The sequence below is a fragment of the Heptranchias perlo genome, chromosome 18, assembly GCF_035084215.1.
Source record: "Heptranchias perlo isolate sHepPer1 chromosome 18, sHepPer1.hap1, whole genome shotgun sequence".
NCBI classification, from domain to species: domain Eukaryota; kingdom Metazoa; phylum Chordata; class Chondrichthyes; order Hexanchiformes; family Hexanchidae; genus Heptranchias; species Heptranchias perlo.
The window spans coordinates 46,706,434-46,729,476 of NC_090342.1; the positions used below are offsets into that span (position 1 = coordinate 46,706,434).

A 23,043-nucleotide genomic window follows, 5' to 3' on the forward strand; every position below is an offset into this window, starting at 1 on the left:
AAGATTGAAGATCTCCCGGTCAGAATGAGATTTTAACCTAGAAACTACTGTTCGCAATATTAGAGTTTAGCATTCATTTGACATTCCTTCACTTGCCATTTTAACAGGAGCACTAGGTGTTCTAACTAATATTGCAATCATTTTTAGGCTTGATTATATTCCATTTCAAATAAAAGTTAACAATAATTTCAAAGAGGACGCTGGGAGCGGTGGTGGAGGGGTTAATTCTATGATTCTGTACTACTGCTGGGGAGTCTTGACTGCTAGCAGAGCAAATCGGAAATTGAGGTGAGCACTGCCCAGAACTTTCAACTGATAATTAGCTGTCAGCCTTGGCTCAGTGGTAGCACTCTCACCTCTGAGTTAGAATGGTCCTGGGTTCAAGCTCCAGCTCCAGAGAGGAGCACTGCTGTGATATTCCAGGGAAGGAAAATCATGGGGAGCACGCACCATACTTCCATGATCCACAGATCAGTGGATTTGCATTCCCTCTGGAAACCCAAATTTGAAAAATGATACCCTAATTGTTTCTAAAATTTCAGTGGGCAGGTCAGGAATCTTAAGTTCGAGTGACATTCTAGCTGAGTTTCTTGTTGTCAGAAGAGCTCAGCCATTGATTAAAACCCTAAAACTTAAAAGCTTTTCCGGAGTTACTTATTGACAAACAAATTATTTTAGTGCTCAAGCACTTGCACAGGTGGATTTCAACGTCGAGTGGTAGTCTGCCAAGATGCAGAAGGACGCACTGCCAACTACTGTGACGAGAGAGCGAAGCCTGCAGAGACCAGGCACTGTGATGCTGGAGCCTGTCCTCACTGGAACTACGGGAACTGGGGTGAGGTACGTTTTCTGAGAAGTGAATTACATTTTCCAGAAGTTACTTAGTGATTAAACATAATATTCATTGTGCTCTAAATCATTTCAGTTCCGGATTGAAGTACTTGATTTTTACGGCTTTTCTGAGTGTCACTTTTAGAGGGGAACTCCATTGATCTCAATTGCCACATAATTATGCTAAATGTTATCCATACACTCTTTAGAGTCCCTCAATTGCCCTTGTACTTGTGCAGTCGTGGCTGAGTGGTTTAGGTGATGAACCAGAAATCCATTGGGCTCTCGCCACTTAGGTTCGACTCCTGCCGATTAGCTGCAATATTTGGCTCTCCAGTACCCGAGCCCATTCACCTGTGCATTTCACCAGATGTTCCCACAGAATCAGTTGATGTCTTATTAAAATTTACTTGTGCTTTATTCTTTCAAACAGCTGCTTATGAACAGCCAGGAGATATGTTGCTTAAAAGGTCTCTCTTTCAGTGACATCGCCTACTTCCTGTTCTGTTGACGACATGAATAGGGGAAGCTATATTCCACATCTCTTTAGTGAATTCTGCACAAAACCCTCTGTGTTATAACGGGAGATATCCAGGCACTGATTTGTCTTAGTTATGATTTTTTCTGGTGTTTAAAGTTTTAAAGTTGCTGGTCTTCGCAAACTTGAAATAGATGTTATGTGGTGATTTTGGTGTCTTGTGTCGTGCGTGAAACAATTATGAAATCTGATATTAATCGTTTTGCATGGTGCTCTGTATTTGATATTTGTAATATTTTGTTTGCAAGCAGGAAAATAGATAAAGCTGGTCACTTCACAGTAAAATCCTATGACCAGAAAGCCAGTAGTGAACCAGTAAAGTCTTTGGTGTATGACTAATGGCTGATTGGAATTTCTTAAAGGCCAGCATTGGCAACCTGTGTGTCAGTGGTGGTGGATTTAGCCTGCTCAGAGACATTGTACACTTGAGATCAAGTCCCATTTAGGTGCAGTGCCCAGTTAACCTGTGGACCCAGTTAATCCAGTCCTCATTGTGATTTCTGATTATTGTGCAGTGTACACAACCTTGTGCTGGTGGAACAAGAACAAGACTGGTCATCTGCCAACTGCCACATGGCCAAAGACTGAGTGACCAAAGCTGTGACATCTTGGAAAAGCCTCCAGATAGGGAACAGTGCAACATGCATCCTTGCCCTGGCGGTGTTTCATGGCATCGAGGACCATGGAATTCGGTACGATAGTATTCTCTTTCTCTTTTTCTCTTGTGTTTGTGTGTACCTACTCAGAATCATAATACATTTGTGCTTAATTGCAGGGAGATGTAATTATTTTTGTTCTTGAATGTAACATAAGCAATAACCACACACTTAAATTTTTATGAGGAGAAGGGAGGAGTTAGAATGCAAACTGTTGCCAGGGATGCATTCCACGTAGCTGTCCCATTTTCAGGTCAAGAGCTAAGATGGTGCTTTATGATATATAAAAGGCATTATTAAAGTTCTGTTTACTAACAGCCTTTGAAGAATTTGGCTTCAATAGCCACATATGCCTAATTATAGTACTAAATAGCTGGCTGGTTTTAGATGTAGAATGGAAGCATTTTTATACTGGAAAAAATAATGGTAATGTATAACTCGTTTTCCATTGGTTTCACTTGGTTAATGGTTACCCTGTAATCAACGTGAATAATTTGTAAATTTGTGTATAGGGAATTTTTTTTAATAGCAATGGATCAAAACAGCAACAAATGAAAACCAGATAATTTGTATAATAGAAAGTGTAATTTTGTACAGTCTGTATCTTTAAAGTTTGTTTTAATCATGAATGCAATGAGGAAACTCTTTTAGTTATGCACATGTTTTTTTAAATGCTATTTTTCTGACGGGTGTTTTTAATATCCACAGACAGACTTTAAGGTCTGTCTGCAAAAAGCAACAACAACAAAAATTGCACAATGGAAATGATGTGGGATTTGCTGTAATAAACCCTCTTCTCATTTCATAATCTAATGCAATGTATTACAAACACAGATTGTATGTGGATGGCCAGATATTATTAAAGTAACTTAGCTGTATTATCTTATACATGTAAAATAATTCATATGGAATATGAGTATTTATCTCATGATTAGTGAACACTCTTAAGCTGGAAGTTCTCACCGAGGAGCTGGATTCCATTCTTGGGCCTGTTCCTTGCTGATACCTTCCAGTCACAGTTGCATCATTAGCATCAGAGGCAGAGATACAATATTGTGACACAATAAAGATAACAGGCCATAAAACTACATACAGAAAACTATAAGACACCACAGTTACAAAGTTGTATCCTGACTATTGAGGGCATGCTGCTTCATGATACCTTGAACTGAAGAGAATCAGATCAGCACTACAGGGACTATTCTTTTTACTTCATTGAAAATGACTTGGTGACTGCGAGTTTAATTGCAGTTACTGGTTTGCAGCCATTAACAGATTATTACCTCTAAACATGCTGCTCCAGTTTGAATAGAACAAATGGCTAAATACCTCCATTCATTTGTGATGATGCAGCTTTCGATGCTTCATTTGTTGCTGGCATTGTGAAAAATCTTAACCATGTCTTTGTGCTTCCTGTCGACGCTCAACACTGCAGTCCTTAGAGCTGCCGGAGTTTCTGCAGCATCTCGAGCAATTGCTCGTTTCATTAAACTAATCGAAGGATTGCGACACCTTTTTTCTCCTGTTTTGTTTTTTATGCTATATAGTTACACGACAAGTATCGCATATATATTTATACAGAAGCCAGGCAAGCAGTTGTACATGTTCTAGTCACTTATTTGATTTGTTTATATTGGCTACATTGGTAAAGTCAGTTTGAGCTATGGCTGTGGCAAGCTTTGGATTTCTCTCACTGGCAACTCAACATTTACTCTGGTGACCAGTGTGTCATTATCCCTTTAAATATTGTCAATTAAAATGTATTTTAAAAAATAATGCTTCAGCTTTGCTGTATTTATGTCAGACTTTGATTCTGTATACAAGTGAAATACATTTTTAAATCAAAGATCAATATTTTCATTTGAGTTTTGAATTGGTTCCTTCCCAATCCCATTCATTTTTATTTCCTGACCATTCCTTACTCTGAATATGACTCTCTGACCCCTTCCCAACATCCTTTAAGTAGTTCGATTTTACGTTCATTTATAATCCATAGTTTCTCCAACCTTCACCTTGAGCACAGGTAATCATCCACACAAGATATGTGCTTTTATACAATTGTTTATCTGATTTAAGCTATCCCTCGTCAGAGTAACCAGTAGTGTGCTTGGACTTTGATCATAGAGTATAAACTTTGCTGTCCTCAGAAATGAGTTTTGTTTGGTCTTGACCAGACTGTTCGACCCCTTTATGGAAATTGAGTGATCAGTCTTAACTCGACAGGGCAAGAGGTACTTGTGAGTGCTGCTGTGCAGAAACCAACCTCTTATTACCCAGTCATAGCCCAGCATTGACAAAGGCTATGGCGAAATCATGGTCATAGCGTTTTATTCCACCTGAATGAAGGAAGAAGCACAGTACTGGGCAGCAACACAGGGAATCTTTAGGGGTTGGAGAAATATCAGTAAAAGCTGGTACTCGTTGTACGTGAGGAGCAGTTAATTGCTTTCATCTGCCGATCTTTAGTTATTTGAACTCAAGTAGGATGGAGTTGGGTAACTCTCAAAAGTGCCACTTTATCTCATATTCATTGAGGGAGGAACCAAAAATCTGCTGAAAGTACTGCAAAGTGGTGAAGCTGCTTTTTTTTAAAGAAAGGGCATCATTTTCATGAAAATAACTTTGACCAGCCTTTTTTATTATTTGTTTACATTATTTGCATAACGATGTAGGTTGCATCATTGTACCTCTTGTTCTTGATGTGTTTGTGATGAAAATGATGCGAGGCTCTTCTCACTCTTTTCGGCCCCAAAAGATTGGCAAAATGCTTTTCCACAAAGATAGTGTTACTTTAAGTTTTATTCCGTTGAGCCGATGTAAAAGTAACTTGAAGAAGACACATTGTCCACCAGGTATCATGTTCGAGTGACCAGCCAAAACCTTTTTCCCTCTCAATAGTGGTTTGCAAATAATACATTTTTGTTGATTCAACAAGTGTGATTTGAATTTTGATTTGCTTTTTTTTGTCAGTTTGTTCTGTGTCGCTCCAGTCAAACATCATGACCTTCCTGTTTTTTGTTTGCTAACATTCTTGTGTTCACTATACAAATGTTTTTTTTTGCTGGCCTTTGCTGCTATTTAATATACTTTTCATTTTCTGTTACTTGTGAATTGTGAATTGCCTGATTTGCCTTACGCATTCTGAGCAAGACCTCCATGGATAAGCCCACCTTTGCTCATCCGAAATAACCAATAGGCTAAAATGAATGGGTTGCAGTGAATGCTGCATCATCAGCGTTGAAGACACTTAAAATCCTTTGTTTAAAGTGTATTTATTTTTGCATTCTTTCAGTGATATTAATATTTATTTTAAATGACATATGGAAAATAATTACTTTGTTCACAAACTTATTTTCAAATTGTAAAATATTAAAGAGTACCATATTGTAGAATCTTATCTGGTGTTTTTATTATGGTGTAAACATTTTAAATCTTATATACGTGGTTTGTTGAAACTATTCTCACTAGACTGTGGACTGCTTATTGCTCAACGGTTTGGCCCCTGCTTCTATAAGCAAAAGTTGATTGCCCACAAGCAATTTTTCTTTTATTGGTCTCTGATTACGGCATCCTGGGTAAAAGTTCCCACTTTATGGAATATTATATAAAGTACATTGAATTTTCTGTTTAAAAAAAATGAAATGCAGAATAGAATGGTTGTGACTTGTTAATTGGGACCCACTGATAGAAATTAATTATTCTAATTTCTGAGACCATTGCCATTAAGAAGATCCCGTCAATACCTGACTATATGTACAGTGAAAGTCAGCTGGTGTCTCTGAATTGTACCAAGTGCAAGATTGTCCATAGAGTCTTTGTGAATCATTGTACTAGTCCATGAAGTGGCATGATGCAGGTTTATACCTAGTTCCCCGAACCAAGCCAAGTTGCTTCACCAGAGTACAGCAGGGTAAACTACTCCCACTCACGTTCTTGGGACTAGCTAAAGAATGGCATTGGTTAGAGGCCTTAGTGCAAATAATCTGCCCACTGTCTTGTCTGATGGATTAAAACAACTTCCTTCCACCATTAACTCATACGGACTGTATTAAATCCAGTGCATTTAGTGAACCCGAACATCATTTGTAGATTTTTGACGTATTTAATGGTCTGTTTGCAGGTTCGTCACATGATATTCCTGTTTCCACTTGGTCTGAAGTCTTTGCCATTTTGGTATGCATTGAGACCTTTTTTTCCCACTTAGCAGGGGTCCCCTTTTTCACTCCGGTGTTAGATTCTTGATTCCTCATTTAGCAATTGTGATCCGTACCTGGGAATAACAAGTAGAAGAATGTCTCTTCTGAAAGCAGTAATTGGCATACAGTCAAACCCCAAAGACAGTCAATCAGGAAAATAATTGTTTCAATATCATGGCTGGTCATTGGATACCATAAACAAAATGAGGGAATGCATCCATATGTAACTCGTAGGTTTACCACTGAAATACAGTATTTGAAAGTGGTATAGAGTGAACTAGCTCTAACTAACAACGATAAAGCACAGAATGAAACTCGACTGTGTAACACACCCCTTGGGCTTATTGTTACGAGATGGTTTAATTGTCAATAAACTATAAGTAGGTATATCCAATGTATAGCACACTTTATAGTGGCACCAGGAAACAAGTAATAAATCTCTATAAATAAACCATGGCTGCAACTATCACCTGTGGTACATGTGGTTTATTAACCATGGTTTTATATTGTGAAACAAGAGCTTTAATAACTTTATCAAGGTTCAGTATTATGTGACTTGTAAATGATGCGATTCTTGATATAGGAATCCATTTGAGTGTAAGTACAAGACTACAGCTGGCTTGTTATGACGATAGATATCTTTGAAGGGGTAGAGGAGAAATAGGTCATGTAAAGTAAGTTTCTACACTCTATACTCTATGTTGGTCTAAGTAAAGCTATCAAAGAAAGTGTTATACTGTTTTACAAAGAGGAGGAACTTTAGGCTTCATAATATAATTTTGCCTCTAAGCAATTAGAAGAATAAGATATATCCGAGAACATTATAACTTGGTAGGAAATGTTTTCTATTTATTTCTCCTGCGAGAAGACCAGATATTAGGGCCGATTCTACAGTACTGTACACTGGGAAAGCAGGGCTGTAACCAGCACAGAGGGACAGCTGAACTGGGAGAGTAAGCCTTGCACCAATTTCTTTCTGACCTGCAATTCAGCACTCTTCTAATTTTAGAGTGTTGAAGTGCTTGTGCCCATTTGCTGTGCGAGCCTCATTAAGGGCCCAGATTTAACACAAAGGTATTTAAAACCACATCTAGCACAATTTAACGGTATTTGTGCTGGGTTTGCTGTTTTTTCTTTGTGCACCCATCTGAAACGAGGCCAAGGGAAGGTCTATGGCTGCAGGAACTCTTAAATAGCCTTTGGAAAGCTTTTGTTTTTTGTAATGTTCAAAATACATTCATAGAGCAGTGTTTCTGTTAAGCATTTTTGCTATATTTATGAGATTATTATTAATAATTTTTATGAAAGAATTGCTGGCCATTTTTTTCACTCCTTAAGGTGAGTTTATTTTTAAAGTGTCTCAAATACCATATTTCATGGCTGAGATAGTACGAGATGGAAGAAGGAATGCCAGGGAGATCAACAGGCACCAACCATTCTGCCATTCTTACTACACCACACCTATTTTCCAATGAACCAGGCATCTGTTTCAGCTTGTTATAGGTCAGCTAGAAACAGTTTTGTTATGTGCAGCAAAGGCAACCGCAGAAAACTTGCAACGTAGAGACTGCACTATAGTGATTGGCAAGATCACTATAATTGCGAAGCGATACATTTCGGTAGGAAGAATGAGGAGAGGCAATATAAACTAAAGGCACAACTCTTAAAGGGGTACAGGAACAGAGGGATCTGGGGGTATATGTGCACAAATCGTTAAAGGTGGCAGGACAGGTTGAGAAAGCGGTTAAAAAAGCATACGGGATCCTGGGCTTTATAAATAGAGGCACAGAGTACAAAAGTATGGAAGTCATGATGACCCTTTATAAAACACTGGTTCGGCCACAACTGGAGTATTGTGTCCAGTTCTGGGCACCGCACTTCAGGAAAGATGTGAAGGCCTTAGAAAGGGTCCAGAAGAGATTTACTAGAATGATTCCAGGGATGAGGGATTTTAGTTACGTGAATAGACTGGAGAAGCTGGGGTTGTTCTCCTTGGAACAGAGATGGTTGCGAGGAGATTTGATAGAGGTATTCAAACTCATGAAGTGTCTAGACAGAGTAGATAGAGAGAAACTGTTCCCATTGGCGGAAGGGTCAAGGACCAGAGGACATAGATTTAAGGCGATTGACAAAAGAACCAAAGGTGACATGAGGAAAGACTTTTTTACACAGGGTGTGGTTAGGATCTGGAATGATTGCTGGATTGCTCTTGCATAGAGCTGGCGCGGACTCGATGGGCCGAACGGCCTCCTTCCGTGCTGTAACCTTTCTATCATGGCTCATTTCTGACTAGCACTGCATATCAGGCACTGTATCAATTAAAAAGATAACCGATGTGTTGTTCAGCACAGCCAACACTTTTATCTCCTTTCCCATTGAACACTATGACGTGCATGCCCAATGTCACTACAGTGCTGCATTTCCCGACATGCACGAGATCCTCGATGACTGTCTTGTCCGACCTGAAGCCCTGGAAAGATGTGAGTGTGGCAAAGCTTTTATTGAACATTGCACCTTTACCGTGTGCCCTGCTGGTGTATGGGTATGCATGAGATGCAGTGAAAGAACTGTAAGGTTGTGTGAAGACTTAGTGTGAGGCAATAGTAAATGTGGAACAGGTTGATATATGCTCTTTGTGGAATGCATCATCTACTTGGTACACGGTACTGTTTGTTGGTCTTACCTTGTCAGATCTCTCAGAGTGAGCTGTCTTCTGTTTCTAGATCCTCTTGGTACTGTACCCAGTGTTCAGTCAGGTTGCTATCTCCTCCAAGGTATGGTGCACCGCTGCCCTCTGGGAAGGTTGCCCTGAAGTGCCAAATAGGGCAAGCCTCAACTGATCTACCTCATGTGGCAGATTGCCCACTCTATCAGCTATCAAACAGGGGGTCAAAGACAGTACCACTATGCTATTTGCCCCAAAACTTCATTTTTTGCCTCCACATTGCATTGTCTTTCCTTTTGACTCTCAGCCCCCCCCCCCCCCACCTACCCCCACCAATGCAGCCACTTGGGGTCAAATCCCTTTGTTTTTGAGCAGCAGCTCTGCAAGGGCTTTATGCTCTGGATTCAGCAGACCCTCCTTCATTATACTTGTTGCACAAGGCTCAAGCTACATAGTGATCAAGGTCCACACACTCCAGCCCAACATAGAACCAGTTGCAGATCAGTGCCATCTGTTGCATGGAGACCGAAAACCAATGTGCACCATAGGGATAGTGGCAATCAAGGTGTCGATTACCCTTAGTTTTTCCATCTTTGCCTCCTTGACTGGCATCGGGATCATCTGCAATATCAGTCAATCCGGTGTCTACATGTATCGAACAGGTGACTGATGCATTGGTCAGCATGGCCAATAATTTCATCTAATTTCCCATCGAATGTCACCAAGACAATGATGTGGCACTGTCACTGACTGCTGTATTTCCCAAAATAGAAGGGATTAATGATGACAGCCACGTAGCCATCCAGGCATCAGCTTCTTGCTCTTCTTCTGCCACCTCCGCTCCCTCCTTCACGCCTGTGCACTGTGACTCACCCAATCCAACCTCCTGAAACTCAGTAACTACATTCTCCAGGATGTGTGTAGCTGCGTTAGTGCTGGCAAATGGTGAGAGAGAGGCACAGAGTGTACCTTTTTTTTACTCGTTCCTGGGATGTGGGGGTTCACTGGGATGTGGGGGGTCATTGCCCTTAAGAAGGTGGTGGTGAGCAACCTCCTTGAACCGCTGCAGTCCGTGTGGTGAAAGTTCTCCCACAGTGCTGTTAGGAAGGGAGTTCCAGGATTTTGACCCAGCGACGATGAAGGAACGGCGATATATTTCCGAGTCGGGATGGTGTGTGACTTGGAGGGGAACGTGCAGGTGGTGTTTTTCCCATGTGCCTGTTGCTCTTGTCCTTCTAGGTGGTAGAGGTCACGGGTTTGGGAGGTGCTGTCGAAGAAGCCTTGGCGAGTTGCTGCTGTGCATCCTGTGGATGGTACACACTGCAGCCACTGTGCGCCGGTGGTGAAGGGAGTGAATGTTTAGGGTGGTGGATGGGGTGCCAATCAAGTGAGCTGCTTTGTCCTGGATGGTGTCGAGCTTCTTGAGTGTTGTTGGAGCTGCACTCATCCAGGCAAGTGGAGAGTATTCCATCACACTCCTGACTTGTGCCTTGTAGATGGTGGAAAGGCTTTGGGGAGTCAGGAGGTGAGTCACTCGCCGCAGAATACCCAGCCTCTGACCTGCCCTTGTAGCCACAGTATTTATATGGTCCAGTTAAGTTCCTGGTCAATGGTGACCCCCAGGATGTTGATGGTGAGGGATTCAGCGATGGTAATGCTGTTGAATATCAAGGGGAGGTGGTTAGACCCTCTCTTGTTGGAGATGGTCATTGCCTGGCACTTGTCTGGCGCAAATGTTACTTGCCACTTATGAGCCCAAGCCTGGATGTTGTCCAGGTCTTGCTGCATGCTGGCTCGGACTGCTTCATTATTTGAGGGGTTGCGAATGGAACTGAACACTGTGCAATCATCAGCAAACATCCCCATTTCTGCGAGGTGCTGTATTCTGAGCCACCGGCTGTACTGTCGGCCTGCCGTTCCAGGTTCTACAAATGTTAGAATGTCGGCACACCTTAAAGCAGCATGTGCATTGCTCGATTACTGTGTGTGATGTTTGTGTGGTTGTGTGCATACCTGTGCAGAAGTGAGTGAGAAAGGGAAAAAGCATAAGAGCCAGGTGGTATTGCTCTGAGCTTCAGCCTCCCCCATTCCCTCCACATTCTTGTATGTAAGGATGGGTAGCCTCTTCCAGTAGAATCAAAGGCTTGTAACTTGTAACCTCCCCTGTAATCCAATTGTATTCCCTTGTATTATGTTCCATCTAGTCATGTAAGCAATGAAGTAGTTGAAAGTTGAAGGAGCACCTACATGGTGACATGATGGATGGTCACTTTCTGGTACACAGGATGGGCAAACTGCAACCCTTCCAGTGTATCAGTAAGTGACGATGCATCACGAAGCTTTGGTTGTGTTGAAATAATTTTATGCGTGAAGCCATTTGAAGGTATCAGTATGCCAAAGCTATCAAAAATAAGCTGCAGCCTGAATGTGTAGCCCCTGCTGGAGTACGATAGCAATAAAACGACTGCAGGGTTGTGTGAGAGCTTAGTATGGACCAGCGGTGAATGTGGAACAGGTTGAAAGGCTACACTTTGTGGCATACCGACTTGGCCCTTTTATCTGATCAATAGAAACATTGTCTGCCTGAAAGTGTGCCATCTTCTTCCACGTCAGTTCTCAGATCCTGAGTACCAGGCATGTTGAACCGCTGTCTCTGGGGGAGAGCACGCTGGAATGTTGGACAGGGGACCCACCTCATAGAGCAGCAACTCCGCATTCAGCCACCAAATGGGGAATTTGGATGCTGTGCAATTCACACCATTTCTCACAGACTCTGTTCACTGCTTTCACATTCATTTTGCCATTCACTGTGTTTTTTGGCAGCCACTTCTTCTGCCCCATGCAGCTTTTAGGAGACAGAGAAACAGCTGAAAAGCTCTTACAATCTTTAGAAAGGCTGAAAAATAATTTGTTTCCTTTAAATGGCTGCAGCCCCATAAGGCCGGGATGTACTGGATCTTTTCCCCTCCCCCAGACCGCCAACCCTTCCTTTGGTGAACTTCCAGTTTCAGGCCCAGATCCAGCCCGGGAGCTCCCTTGAATACAAAATGGGGGTCAACCCCGGAGAATCCGACTGGATCGACTATTTATGATTTGTGTGAGTGAAAAGTTTCCTGTGCTCTGATCTGCTACTTCAGCCCCAGGTTAACTTATTTATTTAAATTATTGAGCAGGTTTTTACACTAGAAATTCCTGCTTTATCTGTTAGCTCCACCCAAATGTTATAGGCATGTTTTAACATGCACAAGCTGGATTTTTATTATTTAAGATACATATTTCTTTGAACATGTCCATGTTTAATTGAGTGCTGGACAATGGTAGCTCAAAGTACGATGGTTACATTCCTGCCGCCAATAAACCAGAACTACTAATCTTTGACTAGAACAAATATATTCTCATTTAATACTGCTTTCAAGCTTTCAACCAAAATGTAGCATGATCAGATTAACTTTTTTTTTATTCGTTCGTGGGATGTGGGCGTCACTGGCGAGGCCGGCATTTATTGCCCATCCCTAATTGCCCTTAAGAAGGTGGTGGCGAGCAGCCTTCTTGGCAATGCTGAATTACTGAATTATTGAAGGTAATGCTGAGAGAAATGATGTTTCCTGTGGGATTACTGAACCCTGAGCAGATTTTCTTTTTATTTTGTTTTGTTCTAACACTGGTCCGAATCTTTGCTTTTGTCTCACACTCCTAATCATCAAGGGACACTGTTGTGGAGACTTATAAGAACAAAAGAACATAAGAAATAGGAGCAGGAGTAGGCCAATCGGCCCCTCGAGCCTGCTCCGCCATTTAATAAGATCATGGCTGATCTGATCCTAACCTCAAATCTAAATTCATGTCCAATTTCCTGCCCGCTCCCCGTAACCCCTAATTCCCTTTACTTCTAGGAAACTGTCTATTTCTGTTTTAAATTTATTTAATGATGTAGCTTCCACAGCTTCCTGGGGCAGCAAATTCCACAGACCTACCACCCTCTGAGTGAAGAAGTTTCCCCTCATCTCAGTTTTGAAGGAGCAGCCCCTTATTCTAAGATTATGCCCCCTAGTTCTAGTTTCACCCATCCTTGGGAACATCCTTACCGCATCCACCCGATCAAGCCCCTTCACAATCTTATATGTTTCAATAAGATCGCCTCTCATTCTTCTGAACTCCAATGAGTAGAGTCCCAATCTACTCAACCTCTCCTCATATGTCCGCCCCCTCATCCCCGGGATTAACCGAGTGAACCTTCTTTGTACTGCCTCGAGAGCAAGTATGTCTTTTCTTAAGTATGGACACCAAAACTGTATGCAGTATTCCAGGTGCGGTCTCACCAATACCTTATATAACTGCAGCAATACCTCCCTGTTTTTATATTCTATCACCCTAGCAATAAATGCCAACATTCCGTTGGCCTTCTTGATCACCTGCTGCACCTGCATACTAACTTTTTGATTTTCTTGCACTCGGACCCCCAGATCCCTTTGTACTGCAGTACTTTCCAGTCTCTTGCCATTGAGATAATAACTTGCTCTCTGATTTTTCCTGCCAAAGTGCATAACCTCACATTTTCCAATATTGTATTGCATCTGCCAAATTTCCGCCCACTCACCCAGCCTGTCTATATCCCCTTGTAGGATTTTTATGTCCTCCTCACTCTCTACTTTCCCTCCCATCTTTGTATCATCTGCAAACTTTGATATGTTACACTCAGTCCCCTCCTCCAAATCGTTAATATAGATTGTAAAGAGTTGGGGACCCAGCACCGACCCCTGCGGAACGCCACTGGCTACTGGTTGCCAGTCCCGAGAATGAACCATTTATCCCAACTCTCTGCTTCCTGTTAGATAACCAATCCTCCACCCATGCCAGAATATTACCCCCAATCCAGTGATTCTTTATCTTGAGCAATAATCTTTTATGTGGCACCTTGTCAAATGCCTTCTGGAAGTCTAAATACACTACGTCCACTGGTTCCCCTTTATCCACCCTGTACGTTATGTCCCCAAAGAACTCAAGCAAATTTGTCAGACATGACTTCTCCTTCGTAAAGCCATGCTGACTTTGTCCTATTAAAGTTGAAGTTGCTGCCTGAATAACCCCACTCGCAAACTGCAAAATTTAGATTTTAAATGCTCCAAAATTTGCAGCAATGTAAACATTGCAGTTCTTAGTGACTGGAGTCACTTTCCTGTGGCACTGCAAACAATAGCAAAATTGCAGCATTAAAGGATTGATATTTTAAAAGATATGGGGGATGATTTTAAACCCCAAGAACGGGTGGGTTAGGGGCAGGTGGGAGTTGAAAATAATTGTTTTTTTGGGTCACATCCGCAAGATTTTCGGACTTTGCATTCCCAGTGGGAAGCCGGTACTTTTACACGCCGATGTTATACCCGAAAATAGAAACACAGAACCATAGAAAATAAGAGCAGGAGAAGGCCATTCGGCCCTTCAAGCCTGCTCCACCATTCAGTATGATCATGGCTGATCCTCTATTTCGATGCCATATTCCCGTTCTCTCCCCATACATCTTGATGCCTTCTATGTCGATAAATCTATCTAGCTCCTTCTTAAATATATTCAGTGACTTGGCCTCCACAGCCTTCTGTGGTAGAGAATTCCACAGGTTCACCACCCTCTGAGTGAAGAAATTTCTCCTCATCTCAGTCCTAAATGTCATACCCCATATCCTGAGACTGTGACCCCTCGTTCTGGACACCCCAGCCAGGGGAAACATCCTCCCTGCATCCAGTTTGTCTAGCCCTGTCAGAATTTTATATGTTTCAATGACATCCCCTCTCATTCTTCCAAACTCGAGTGAATACAGGCCGAGTCGACCCAATCTCTCCTCATATGACAGTTCTGCCATCCCAGGGATCAGTCTGGTGAACCTTTGCTGCACTCCCTCTATGGCAAGTATATCCTTTCTTAGGTAAGGAGACCAAAACTGCACACAATACTCCAGGTGTGGTCTCACCAATGCACTGTACAACTGCAGTAAGACATCCTTGCTCCTGTACTCAAATCCTTTTGCAGTGAAGACCAACATACCATTTGCCTTCCTAACTGCTTGCTGCATCTGCATGTTTGCTTTCAGTGACTGGTGTACAAGGACACCCAGGTCCCTTTGTACATCAACATTTCCCAATCTATCACCACTTAAATAATACGCTGCCTTTCTGCTTTTCCTTCCGAATTGGATAACTTCACATTTATCCACATTATACTGCATCTGCCATGTATTTGCCCACTCACTCAACTTGTTTAAATCGCCTCTTTGCATCCTCCTCACAACTCACGATCCCACCTAGTTTTGTGTCGTCAGCAAACTTGGAAATATTACATTTGGTTCCCTCATCCAAATCATTGATATATACTGTGATTACCTGGAGCCCAAGCACTGATCCCTGCGATACCCCACTAGTCACTGCCTGCCACCCCAAAAAAGACCCATTTATTCCTACTCTCTGTTTCCTGTCTGTTAACCAATTTTCAATCCATGCCAGTTTATTACCCCCAATCACATGTGCTTTAATTTTGCACACTAACCTCTTATGTGGGACTTTTTCAAAGGCCTTCTAAAAATCCAAATAAACCACATCCACTGGTTCTCCTTTATCTATTCTACCAGTTACATCCTCAAAAAACTCCAGTAGGTTTGTCAAACATGATTTCCCTTTCATAATTCCATGTTGACTTTGTCTAATCCCGTTGATATTTTTAAATGTCCTATTGTCACATCCTTTATAATAGACTAGCATTTTCCCTGCTACTGGTGTTAGGCTAACTGGTCTGTAGTTCCTTGTTTTCTCTCTCCCTCCTTTTTTAACTTCCACACTGCCTGAGGAAGGGGAAAGCCCCCGAAAGCTTGTGAGATTAAAAATAAAATCGTTGGACTATAACTTGGTGTTGTAAAATTGTTTACAATTGTTAACCCCAGTCCATCACCGGCATCTCCACATCCTTTTTTAAATAGTGGGGTTACATTTGCCATCCTCCAATCTGCAGGAACTGTTCCATAATCTATCGAATTTTGGAAGATGACAACTAATGCATCCACTATTTCCATGGCTACCTCTTTTAGTACTCTGAGATGCAGATTATTAGGTCCTGGGGATTTATTAGCTTTCAGTCCCATTAATTTCTCCAGCACTATATTTTTACTAATACTAATTTCCTTTAATTCCTCCTCCTCACTAGTCCCTTGGTTCCCTAGCATTTCTGGGAAGTTATTTGTGTCATCTTCCGTGAAGGCAGAACCAAAGTATTTGTTTAATTGCTCTGCCATTTCCCTGTTCCCTATTATAAATTCTCCCGTTTCTGACTGTAAGGGACCTACATTTGTCTTCACTAATCTTTTTCTTTTTACATACATGTAGAAGCTTTTACAGTCCACTTTTATGTTCCTTGTAAGTTTTCTCTCACTCTATTTTTCCCCTCTTAATCAATCTCTTGGTCCTTTTTTGCTGAATTCTAAACTGCTCCCAATCCTCAGGCTTGCTTCCTTTTCTGGCAACTTTATATGACTCCTCTTTGGATCTAATACAATCCTTAATTTCTTATGTTAGCCATGGTTGGGCCACTTTTCCTTTTGTGTTTTTGTGCCAGAAAGGAATGTATAATTGTTGCAATTCATGCATTCGTTCCTTAAATGTTAGCTATTGCCTATCCACCATCATGCCTTTTAATGAAGCTTCCCAATCTATCATAGTCAACTCACTCCTCATACCTTCGTAGTTTCCTTTGTTTAGATTTAGGACCCTAGTTTCAGATTGGACTACTTCACTTTCCGTCTTAATGAAGAATTCTATCATTGTTATGGTCACTCTTCCCTAAAGGACTCCGCACAACAAGATTATTAATTAACCCCTCCTCATTGGACAATACCCAATCTAAGATAGTCTGTTCCGGGTTGCGGTCGGGACCCAAATAACAACTATTTTCAACTCCCACCTACCCCCAACCCACCCGTTCTTGGGGTTTAAAACACCCCCATGATATCACAAACATGCTTTGTTGACTTGTGTTGAGATTCCGTCCCCGATTTTATCGTAGAGTGGGATCGTTCTGTGCGAAGGGCCTGGCAAGCAACAAGCTTACATGGTGAAGCCCAGAGAGATTTTAACTCCTGAGCCTCATTTCCACATCCATACCCCGACTCCTGCCCGAACCCTGCAGAAAACTCGGCCTAGCCGGCCGGTGGGAGCGGGAATTCAGTGGCGGGAAACTGCCGCCAGTGACCTGCGGAAGCAATCCCCAGCAGTCAGGTGTAAATGGTCAGAGGGGGTTGTGGGGCGATCGAGGGAGGCCCAAGGTTTCCTTGTGAGGCCCACAGGAGCTTTCCGGCTTTTCCTGGCCCACAAGGAAACCTAGAAATTTTTTTTAAATGTACCTGCCCGGAGCTCTCCTGGCTCACAACTCAGCTCCCGGCAGGTTTGACCCAGCGGGGAAGCCGTCACTGCTCCCCCGCTCAGTGCTCCAGTTAAAATAGCAGATCAGGTCCCGATGACATCATTGGAGCCCGATCTGTATATTTAAAGAGGACCCTATTAGCTTGGGACGGGTGCCCTGGTTGCCTGCTTGCCCCCTTCCCAGAGGGCAACATGAGACCCTCAGCCAAGCTGGCCAATTTCACTCCCCCTTCATTACCAGCGAGCTGCCTCTGGGGCCATGGTTGGCACCCACAGCTCATCGGTAATAAAACAAATGTGGCCAGCGGACCAATTTGCCGTGGTCCAGCCTCATGAGAATGCAGCGTGCACAGCATCGGGATCGCGCTCCAACTCAGGTGCGATCCAATTTCTCGACCCAAATGTTTAAACTGCAGAACATCGGAGTGAAGCACATGAAATAAGTACTTGTGTGTGTGTCTGTGTGTGTGTGTGTGTGTGTGTGTGTATGCAACAATTTCCATTATTAGGAATTGACTCATGAAATTTGTGGAAATGACATGCTCCCAATGAAACTTTTGTTTCATTTCCAGCCAGGGCAAAAGGGTCAAGTGGAAAATTTTGACTGACCTGGTCACATTCAGGAAAATATGACATTTATAATGTTATCTTCAATTAGGTCATCCATTTTGGTGTGTTATCAATTAAAAAGTTTTTCTTATTGTAACCTGAGAAAGGCCAATACATCACAAAATGTTCTGTATATGGCTGGGAATTTGAAATGTAATGCTTTTTAAAAATAAGATGAATGCTGACACAATATCCGTCTCCTCATAACATCTTACCGAGAAAATTGTTCTGAACCATGACGGCGACATAGCATGCCTTCCAGATCGTTTAAGGTGGTTGTCTTATTTTATATAAGACAGAATTACTGACTGCAGAATTTAAATGAAGCTGTAAATCTCTGTGGAATCAACCCTTCCCCCTCCCTTACACCTACTGTCAGTCTTTATCACTGGGATACAGGGGTCTATTTTAATTGGGGGGTGGCGTGTTCGGCACGGGAGGGAAATCCCCACAGAGAGGTCAGAGTGAGGCCTGGGCCATTTGAATTCCCAGGCCTCATTTGAATAATCCAGGATAGTCTCTCTCCTGAAGCTGGCAGGACTGGCGGGCAGGAGGCCGAACTTGGCAGGGACCCAAGGGAACGGTCCTCGGCATGAAGTTAGCGATGAGTAGGGGCTTTGGCAGCCGATGCCGGCGCTGAGAGGGAGAGGCATGGCCGAGGCTGGGGAGGCCTGAGGACTTCTTGACAGGGCCCAGGGGAGAGCTCTCCTGTGCTCCTCCTGGCCCATGAGGAATTCACAGAAAAGTCATTTTTTAAAACATATCCCGGCCTCTTGTGGCCAGTCGGCGACTCCCACCATGGTTCGGCTGTCGGGATTGACCTCGCGCAGGCCTCCCGAATGTCGGTTCATGATGCCATCATTGGACCACGGCTTTTAGATTTAAATTAGGCCCCCACCTGCCTACGGTGGGAACCTCGGCCTACTTCAAAATCAGTGAAGATAAGATGTCGCCGGGCAGGAATGGTGTGGACTTGGCCGATTTTAACCCCTCCAGTCCTGCCATGTGGGGATGGTTAGAATCGACCCCATTGTCTGTTGGGTTCTAACATTTCAAAAGACGCACCTCAGGCTATTACTGCTATTTTACTTATCTTTTTGTTTCAAAGATCTTGTTAAAGTTTTTTAGTTTAGGAGTTTAAAAGCTATGTAAACAGATTAAGGTGGTTTTTCCATTTGAATACATGAACATCAGGAATTAGCACACATGAAGTATTAATATGTTCACAAACTAAGCAAACATTTTCAGGTACAAAGAGTGAGTTTACTTTATAAAGTATTTCTAAAATATTCTAAAGATTCAGATGAATATCAGAAGTAATTGAATTTCTTGAAAGTTAGCAAATTATTCTATGTAGAAGCAAAATAAAAATCCTAATAATATGTTGTGGAATCCTTGGCCATCTGGAATTGCCATATCTAGCTGCCCATATCCAAGACTCCAATAATGTGTCTGTACAGGAGTGCCACGTCACTGCATTAATGTTGATATGGTTGTCAGGTTATATCGTCTTTAGCTTAAGGAGAGTGTATGTAAACTGCATTTAATGGAAAACACATATCTTGGTCATCGACACTCAAAATGTCAGTCTTCAATCAGGCTATAACAATTTGGATTGAGAAAATAACTGTTGTAGATAGACAACCAAGTCTGTTAGTCGGATTGCAGCATTGAAACCCATAACTTGTTGTTTCAAAAGAATGTGGCGTGATGTCTCTCAAGCGTGTAGCTCAAAATATCCACCAATTTCCTCTTACACATTGCGAATGTCCTATTCCCTCCCTTCGCCCCACCATCGGCAACCGTGCCTTCAGCCGTTTAGGCTCTAAGCTCTGGAATTCCCTCCCTAAACCTTTCCACCTCCCTCTCCTCCTTTAACATCCTGGTTAAAATCCATTGCTTTGACCGAGCTTTTAGTCACCCCACTAATATCTCCTTCTATCCTAGATTGGGTATTGCAATGAGAAGGCGTTAATTAATAATCTTGTTGTGCGGGGTCCTTTAGGGAAGAGTGACCATAACATGATAGAATTCTTCATTAAGATGGAAAGTGAAGTAGTCCAATCTGAAACTACGATACTAAATCTAAACAAAGGAAACTATGAAGGTATGAGGAGTGAGTTGGCTATGATAGATTGGGAAGCTTCATTAAAAGGCATGATGGTGGATAGGCAATGGCTAACATTTAAGGAACAAATGCATGAATTGCAACAATTATACATTCCTTTCTGGCACAAAAATACAAAAGGAAAAGCGGCTAACAAAAGAAATTAAGGATAGTATTAGATCCAAAGAGGAGTCATATAAAGTTGCCAGAAAAGGTAGCAAGCCTGAGGATTGGGAGCAGTTTAGAATTCAGCAAAAAAGGACCAAGAGATTGATTAAGAGCGGAAAAATAGAATATGAGAGTAAACTTGCAAGGAACATAAAAGTAGACTGTAAAAGCTTCCACAAGTATGTAAAAATAAAAAGATTAGTGAAGACAAAAATAGGTCCCTTACAGTCAGAAACGGGAGAATTTATAATGGGGAACAAAAGAATGGCAGAACAATTAAACAAATACTTTGGTTCTGTTTTCACGGAAGATGACACAAATAACTTCCCAGAAATGCTAGGGAACCAAGGGAGGAATTAAAGGAAATTAGTATTAGTAAAAAAATTTTGCTGGAGAAATTAATGGGACTGAAAGCCAATAAATCCCCAGGGCCTGATAATCGGCATCTCAGAGTACTAAAAGAGGTAGCCATGAAAATAGTGGATGCATTAGCTGTCATCTTCCAAAATTCGATAGATTATGGAACAGTTCCTGCAGATTGGAGGGTGGCAAATGTAACCCCACTATTTAAAAAAGGAGGGAGAGAAAAAACAGGGAACTACAGACCAGTTAGCCTAACAACAGTAGTAAGGAAAATGCTAGTGTCTAGTATGAAGGATGTGATAACAGGTCACTTAGAAAATATCAACGGGATTAGACAAAGTCAACATGGATTTATGAAAGGGAAATCATGTTTGACAAACCTACTGGAGTTTTTTGAGGATGTAACTGGTAGAATAGATAAGGGAGAACCAGTGGATGTGGTTTATTTGGATTTTCAGAAGGCCTTTGATAAAGTTCCACATAAGTGGTTAGTGTGCAAAATTAAAGCACATGTGATTGTGGGAAACAGAGAGTAGGACTAAATGGGTCTTTATCGGGGTGGCAGGCAGTGACTAGTGGGGTACCGCAGGGATCAGTGCTTGGGCCCCAGCTATTCACAATATATATCAATGATTTGGATGAGGGAACCAAATGTAATATTTCCAAGTTTGCTGATGACACAAAACTAGGTGGGATCGTGAGTTGTGAGGAGGATGCAAAGAGGCTTCAATGCGATTTAGTCAAATTGAGTGTGTGGGCAAATACATGGCAGACGTAGTAAAATGTGGATAAATGTGAAGTTATCCACTTCAGAAGGAAAAACAGAAAGGCAGAGTATCATTTAAATGTTGATAGATTGGGGAATGTTGACCTGGGTGTTCTTGTACACCAGTGACTGAAAGCAAACATGCAGGGGCACCCAGCAGTTCGGAAGGCAAATGGTATGTTGGCCTTCACTGCAAGAGGATTTGAGTACAGGAGCAAGGATGTCTTACTGCAGTTATACAGAACCTTGGTGAGACCACACCTGGAGTATTGTGTGCAGTTTTGGTCTCCTTACCTAAGAAAGGATGTACTTGCCATAGAGGGAGTGCAGCGAAGGTTCACCAGACTGTTTCCTGGGATGGTAGGACTGTCGTATGAGGAGAGATTGGGTCGACTCAGCCTGTATTCACTCGAGTTTAGAAGAATGAGAGGGGATCTCATTGAAACGTATAAAATTCTGACAGGGCTAGACAGACTGGATGCAGGGAGGATGTTTCCCGTGGCTGGGGTGTCCAGAACGAGGGGTCACGGTCTCAGGATATGGGGTAGGACATTAAGGACTGAGATGAGGAGAAATTTCTTCACTCAGAGGGTCATGAACATGTGGAATTCTCTACCTCAGAAGGCTGTGGAAGCCAAGTCACTGAATATATTTAAGAAGGAGCTAGATAGATTTCTGGACACAGAAGGCATCAAGGGGTATGGGGAGAGAGCGGGAATATGGCATTGAGATAGAGGATCAGCCATGATCATATTGAATGGCGGAGCAGGCTCGAAGGGCCGAATGGCTTACTCCTGCTTCTATTTTTCTATGTTTGTATGTTTTCTATTTTTCTTTGGCTCGGCCCCCATTTTTGTCTGATTATGTCTCTGTGAAGTGGCTTGTCTATTCTTTTGCATGAAAGGTGCTATATGAAGGCAAGTAGTAGTTGTTAAGTGTTTCTGAAATTTTCTTTCTGGCCTTCTAGTCTGTGTGACTCAGTTCCATATTGTGCACTGCATTCACCCACTAAGCTATAAGGAGAATTCAAATGGTAAGCTCTTGATCTTGACCATAACAAGAAAAGAAAGACTTGCATTTATATAGCACCTTTCACGACCTCAGGACGCCCCAAAGCGCTTTACAGCCAATGAAGTACTTTTGAAATGTAGTCACGGTTATAATGTTGGAAACACAGCAGCCAATTTGTGCACAGCAAGATCCCACAAACAGCAATGTGATAATGAGCAGTTAGTCAGTTTTAGTGATGTTGGTTGTAGGATAAATATTGACCGGGACACCGGGGAGAACTACCCTGCTGTTCTTCGAACAGTGCCATAGGATCTTTTACATCCATCTGAGAGGTCAGTTTAACGTCTCATCCAAAAGATTGCACCTCCGACACTGCCATCAGGAGAATACAGGTGGAGGATAAACACTTTTCACTGTAAGGGAAAATCTGAAGAACATTCTTTGGATCTGACTCCAGCAGATGGCTCAACAGTTGCATTGGCAGAAGCCTGAGAGACAGTTGCCTCCCAGCCAAGAAAGACTGTGTGCCATAGGGAGTCTAAAAGATTAGACGAAAACAGTTCACAGAGTGCCAAAGTAAATTAATTTCCCAATATGATACGGTTCTCCCTCAGACTGATAACGTAGTTTAGGTGCATACAGCCACATATTTAAAAAAAAACATTATTGTGAGATATCTGAAAAATGTTAGTCAGTTGCCAAGTTAAATGGCTTTTTAAAATCATACATTTGAT

At 42.2% G+C, this 23,043-nt stretch overlaps 1 protein-coding gene across 1 annotated transcript in view; it reads left to right on the forward strand.

Annotated features, from left to right (window-relative positions):
- Positions 1–23,043, forward strand: part of LOC137334837 (A disintegrin and metalloproteinase with thrombospondin motifs 20-like) — a 423,984-nt gene that overhangs the window by 277,089 nt on the left and 123,852 nt on the right. The window contains exons 27-28 of the mRNA XM_067999860.1: positions 679–840; positions 1,885–2,061. Of these exons, the coding sequence (XP_067855961.1) occupies positions 679–840; positions 1,885–2,061 (339 nt within the window). The remainder of the gene's footprint in view (positions 1–678; positions 841–1,884; positions 2,062–23,043) is intronic.